At 31.2% G+C, this 6,546-nt stretch overlaps 1 protein-coding gene across 1 annotated transcript; it reads left to right on the forward strand.

The window, feature by feature from the left end:
• The first annotated feature begins 273 nt into the window (after window positions 1-273).
• LOC111010152 (glucan endo-1,3-beta-glucosidase-like) lies at window positions 274-2,840 on the forward strand. The gene is made up of 2 exons (XM_022283493.2): window positions 274-419; window positions 1,682-2,840. The coding sequence occupies exons 1-2, from the start codon at window positions 329-331 to the stop codon at window positions 2,626-2,628; spliced, it is 1,038 nt and encodes a 345-aa protein (XP_022139185.1). The 5' UTR covers window positions 274-328; the 3' UTR covers window positions 2,629-2,840.
• Window positions 2,841-6,546: the final 3,706 nt, after the last annotated feature.

Below are 6,546 nucleotides of genomic sequence, written 5' to 3' on the forward strand. Positions count from 1 at the left end.
ACAACCTAATTCAAATAAATTCCTTATTCTTTGTTCAAAGTTTCAAACATTAAATTTATTGACTTGTGGAAAATGTTTCCACCAAACTATTCATATAAGAATTTAAACAAGTGGGTTTTTTCTATTTCCACTAAAAGGGTCAGCTCTCTCTCTCTATTGACAATTCCCAAGTCTCGAACAAGAGGAAGTCATGAACCAAAACACAAGCCAAAATTTCCACTATAAAAAGGGAACCTAAGAGCACTAATATGAGCATAAAAAAGCAATAATCTTCTCTCTTAAACCTATATTTTCCTTGTGTTTTAGCTCTATATATATATCCATATCCATGGCCAATTTCTATGCCAATGCCAAAGGCTTTTCCATTTTCTTCTCATTTCTTCTTTGGCTATTACTAATTGCAAACCTTCACCTAACAAGTCAGTCTCTCTCTCTTATGAATGTTTTTGGTTTATGCATTATATATATCACAATCTACTCCCATTTGATTCATATATTTGCATGTTTGCTTTTCTACTCTTATTTTCGTTTTCCCTTGAAAAGTGATCATAAAGTGGGTGATCGTACTTCGACTTGAGTATATTATGTTTCCTTTTTGTCCTTTAACTTTAAAACGTGTCAATTACATATTTAAAATTTGTATTATGTTTGTTTTAGTCTCTATCCTTTATTTCATTAACAAAAAATTGATGTTGTTTATTTAGCTTGTCTATTTGTCTGGCTCCACATTATGCCAATTCAGCCACAATTTATTTAATGGGCATGTCGGGTCAACATTTCATTAATGATTCTAAAGGTAGAATACTCCTAAATAAAAATATAATTCAAAAGTCTGTAATTAAAACTTTTAAAATTTAAGAATAAATAAATAAGATTTTGGAGTTATGATTTATTATTATTTTTTAAAATGTTTGTCTCAAATTAACGTGACTATTAGAAATTTTGGTTAAGCTCAAAAGGTGCCTATGAGAAATTTATGATTAAATTCCAATTGATAGATAGAAATCATACATATTTTTCCATTTTACGAAAATCATCGACCATCTATTTTTATCAAATGCTTAAAGATTTTGTATACAAATTTTGTTAAATATGATCATTGAGATAATTAAAGTCTCGAATTAGAAGTCTCGAATTTGAACCTTCTAATGATCTTAATATAAAAAATCCTTAATGTTTTTCAAGTATGGACTTTGGGACGGGCGGAACCCCAGTATGTAAGGCAGTAAAACTCCGACTCCAAATCATTAAAAAAAACCTCTGATTATAACTTTTGTAACTTATACAACCACTAATATTTCTGTCAAATTTATTTGTTTGTATCTAATATCACTCTCTAATATCTACTTCCTCTTACCCTAAAATTAATCTGTCTTTGAAATGGTTCTTTATCCCATCCATCTTAATCATCACTTCATATTTGATTAATTTCCCCAACCTATCTCTATAATTTCATATTTTATTCTGAATATATAATTCAATATATGTCGTATACACGACAGATATATCTATAATGTGTTATATGATTATATCAATATATTTATGAGATTCCATCACAATAACCGTAATTGATAACGAGAGGAGTATTCCATATATATTATAAGCCTTTGTTATATCTCTTATTTTTCTAACGTGGGATATCCTTGACCAATTCAACAAAACTTTACTCAATTTGATGCAGATGCTCAAATTGGTGTCTGTTATGGACAACTTGGTGATGACCTACCATCTCCGGTAGAAGTTATCGACCTTTACAATCAGAACAATATCGAAAGAATGCGACTTTACGCTCCCAACCAACCTTCTCTCAACGCTCTTAGAGGCTCCAACATTGAGCTCATGCTCGGCATTCCCAACCACGAGCTTGAAGCCATGGCCACCACTCAAGAAAATGCCAATTCATGGTTTCAAGACAATGTCCTCAGCTTCGGCGATGTGAAATTCAAGTACATTGTCGTCGGAAATGAGATAAAACCGAGCGACGGGGCTGCTAGATTCCTCGTTCCCGCCATGCAAAACATCCAAAACGCAATTTCAGCGGCGGGCTTGAGAGGAAAAATCAAAGTTTCTACTGCCATTGACACCGGAGTTCTTGCAGAGTCCTACCCTCCTTCAAAGGGCTCCTTCAGAAGTGACTATCTTCCGATTCTCGACCCAACCATCCGCTTCCTAGTCGACAACAACTCGCCATTGCTCCTCAACTTGTACACTTATTTCAGTCATATCTCAAACACCAAAGACATTTCTCTCGATTATGCACTTTTTACAGGGATGTCGATGGTTTCAGATGGCCAACTTGTTTATCAAAATTTGTTTGATGCCATTTTGGATGCTGTTTACTCTGCTTTGGAGAAGTCTGCCGGCGGAGGGTTGGAAATTGTTGTCTCGGAGAGTGGTTGGCCGACGGATGGCGGGGAGGCGGCGAAGGTAGACAATGCAAGAACTTATAATAATAACCTGATTCAACATGTGAAAGGAGGGACTCCAAAGAGACCTGGAATGCCTATTGAAACCTATGTGTTTGCAATGTTTGATGAGAATCAGAAGACGACTCCTCCTGAGGTTGAGAAACATTGGGGTTTGTTCTCCCCAAACAAACAACCTAAATATCTAGTTAACTTCCACTGAGGGAGATCATGTTGATTTTTCCTTCATATGAATGTCGGATTCATAGACATATGAAAATGCTGATGAAAATATCGACATCTCGCCAAAACTTAATACCCTGAGCCCAGCTAAAATACATTATTATTCTCTTTATTTTGATTTTATTAGTGTTGTGGTTTCATACTTTATTTTTGCAATAATTTAGATAATGTGCTTTAGAAATTGAGCCCCTATTGGATGATAAATAACATTAATTTCAGAAATTGATGCTTTAATACATTTTAATCTTATCTATATTTGCTGATATTTGTGTTGTTTCTATGTTTTAGTGGCCCTAATTTGCATTTCTTTATAATTTAAGAGGAAAGGAAGAAAAATATAAGAAAATAAACTAAAGAAAAAGTTTGGAGATATTATTATTTTGTAGTACTCAAGTCAGTCTTGCTGATGTGTGTACTATTTAACATGAAATAGATAACAACTTGATAGTAAAATTTGAAGGTGGCATTTGGGGTGTGGGGTTGACATCGGTAGTCTGAAAATGTTAAGCTGGGATACAGTTTGCATTGTTAGGATGTTGGGAAAATTTACTTACCAATAATATTTTCTCCATCTACAGTTCGTCAGCGAAAAACACAATCAACCACAATAATAAGAGATATAGAGAAAAGCACAGAAACGACACAAGCAACTTATATTGGTTCGCCCCAACTATGGGCTACGTCCAGTCTTCCGCGACAACAGGTTCTACTACGATATTGGGATAAATACAATGAGTCTCACAAAGGCTTTACAAAACTTTTTCTAGATGCCACAACAATTGCCAACCTAACTTCTAAGCACTACGCAATAGCGCTACTTAGGAATATACATAATGAAAAACCTCACTAATCTCAAGAGAACGGGCTGCCGATAATGTCCTAGATACTGAATTCTCTTTTTCTCCTCCTCTACCAACACTACTTGCCGCCACACCCACTTTTGTGTACCAACACAAAATTCCACTCCACGGCTAGGTTAAAAAAAAGGTTATATTTTATATGTTGGCAGCAGACTTTGTGAACAATAAAAAAAAGGTTTTGGGCCTTTTTAAATAACTTGGCCCAACAAGCGACCTCATTCCCATTGTTTTAGTTTTGGCCCAACAAGTGACCTCTTTTCAATTTTAATGTTTAAATTATAGAACTTTCAAATTTGTGTCTAATTGATTCATAAACTCAATAGATACAAAATATGGAGAAAAAAAAATTCAATGACTAATGAGGATGAAAAATACATCCATATTTTATATATTTATTTTACTTATTAATTTATTATGTTTAAATATTTGAATTTGATTATAATTTATCATTTTGTGGCAGATTGAAGATATTCAAGAATAATAATTTAAAAGCGGAATGTTGGAGGATAATGCGTACTTCACCAAATTGGGGAGTGCTCCACGGACAAAATACAGACACAATTATTATGACGCTACAATTTGAAAATTATGGATTTTTAGGATATTTTGTAAATAAAGAGATATAATCAAATTACGAAACATAATCCTTAATTCATTAGAACTATTTTATTTAATTTGTTTTTTTTAAATATGATATTCCCAATTAGTTATGAATTCGTTATTAAAGGATAAAGTTAACATCTATAAATAAATGAGCCTCATTGAAAGATCCAAGATATAAGTTCCAACGAAAAGTTCTCTTCTCCTAAACACAAGTTTTCTCACTACCATGAGCGACTAAGCTTTAATTTTTCCAATTCAAGGGTGACTCAAATCTGATTGTAAACTTGGGAGGCTTAAGTTAGATAAAGATTTCTTATGACTTGTTTGATAACGTTCCTGTTTCTGTTTCTTTATTTTGAATGAAGAAAAATGTATTGCATGGTTCCAACATCTAAGAATTCAAATATGATAAAACAATATTTTTATTTGTGTTTCAGAGCAAATTGGAAATGGGAACAAGAAATGAGAAACTTGTTTTAGTTTTTATCAAAATTTCTATACAATTGTGAGAATGTTTCCAAAAAATGAGAAACAATAAATAAAGTTAGTTGTAAAATACTTAGATTTCTTAAGAAAATTGGAAACGAGAAACAAGAAACGGAAACGTTACCAAACGAGCCCTTATTTTTCAAGTATTATTTGTTTCTTATTCTTATTATTTATGAACAATTTATATTAATTAAATTGACGTCTTAATTCATATTAATTGTTATACTGCTACCTATGAGTTTGTGATCTGTAATTGTCATAAATGATTCAAATAAGTAGCAATGGGTTGGCTTATGTGTGTGTATTTATGACTTTTCCATGTTTACATAGCTTGCATAAATGACAAAGGGACAAAATTAATAACTTGCAGCTATCTCAAATTAATTGATTTCGGTTTAGTCATTCTCATTATCCTTAATTTACTATTTGATTAATATGGAATGCTATAGTGATAGTTGATTAATTAATAAGATTTAATTTTGATGCTTGGTCTAAATTAATTAAATTAGGAGAACTAAAACTTACCAGGACTGTTTTGAGTAAATAGATTAGCTTTTTGAATCAAGAAACCAATTTTGTGTAACACCTATGATCAAGATTAAATATCACACCTTTGGATTGGAAGTTTGTTAAGATTGACTTTCTTTTTTCTTTTAGTTTATCTTTTTAAATTTCAATATTTAAATACAAAACCGCATTTTTTAACGTAGAGAAATTTATTTCATTGGTTCCCTTGAGATTCGATCTGATCTGACTACTTCTAGTTAGATTTAGTAAAATGAATAATTATTTTGGAGGGTCTCGACAGCCCTTACCACCTAATTAGATAAAATATGAAATGTTTTAAGGACCTCTATATACATGTGTGTGTGTATATTTTTAACTTAATTAAAAGACAAAATTTGTAATTAACCTAATTTCATTTTTATTTTGGTTTAAATATTATTTTGGTTTTGTACTTTTGATTTTGGTTCATTTGTCTAATTTCAAAACGTCCATTTTTGTGTCGGTACTTCCAACTTTTGTTCATTTTAGGCCTTATACTTCAAAACGTCCGTTTTAGTTTCTGTACTTTTAAAACATGACCATTTTGGTCTCTATTTGTAAAATTTTAATATAAAATTTTATACACAATAGAAAACTTACAAATTTGTTATGCTAAATTCGTGATTGAAAAAAGGAGATAAAAATGAAAATGAATAGGTTAAAATGATAACTTTTTAAGAGTAGAGAGACCAAAACATACGTTTTGAAAACACATGAACTAAAATGAACAAAAGTTAACCATCACAGGTGACTCATTGGTTCTAAGGGTGATAAAGATGAAAAATACACCCATATTTTATATATTTATTTTACATTTTATTAATTTATTATGTTTAAATATTTGAATTTAATTATAATTTATCATTTTGTGGCAGATTGAAGATATTCAAGAATAATAATTTAAAAGCACAATTTTAGATGATAATGCGGACTTCACAAAGTTGGGGAGAGCTTAACGGATAAAATACAGATACAGTTATTATGGCGGGACGCTTCAATTTGAGAATTATGAGTTTTTAGGATGTTTTGTAAATAAAGAGATATAATCAAAGTAGGAAACATAATCCTTAATTGATTAGGAACTCTTTTATTTAATTTTTTTTTCTTTTAAATAGGATCTTCCCAATTAGTTAAGTATTCCAAATATTAGAGATAATTCCTCTTTTGATAAAATTAATCTCTATAAATAGAGAAGCCTCATTGAGAGATCCATCATTTCCAGTTCCAACGAAAAGCTCTTTCTCCAAAATTCAAGTTCTCCTCTCTACTATGAGTGGCTAGGTTTTAATTCTTCCAACTCAAGGGTGATTAAAGTCCGATTGTAAGCTTGGGAGACTCAAGTTAGATAAAGATTTATTCTTATTCTAAGTATTCTTTGTTTCTTGTTCTTAATATTTATG

Source organism: Momordica charantia (assembly GCF_013281855.1).
Source record: "Momordica charantia cultivar OHB3-1 chromosome 6 unlocalized genomic scaffold, Mcharantia_2.0 BLBB01000006.1, whole genome shotgun sequence".
In the NCBI taxonomy this organism is placed as follows: domain Eukaryota; kingdom Viridiplantae; phylum Streptophyta; class Magnoliopsida; order Cucurbitales; family Cucurbitaceae; genus Momordica; species Momordica charantia.

Coding starts and splice junctions, on each gene's coding strand:
- LOC111010152 (XM_022283493.2), top strand. CDS start 329: ATGGCCAATTTCTATGCCAATGCCAAAGGCTTTTCCATTTTCTTCTCA. Junction 420..1,681: donor TGCAAACCTTCACCTAACAA/GTCAGTCTCTCT, acceptor AATTTGATGCAG/ATGCTCAAATTGGTGTCTGT.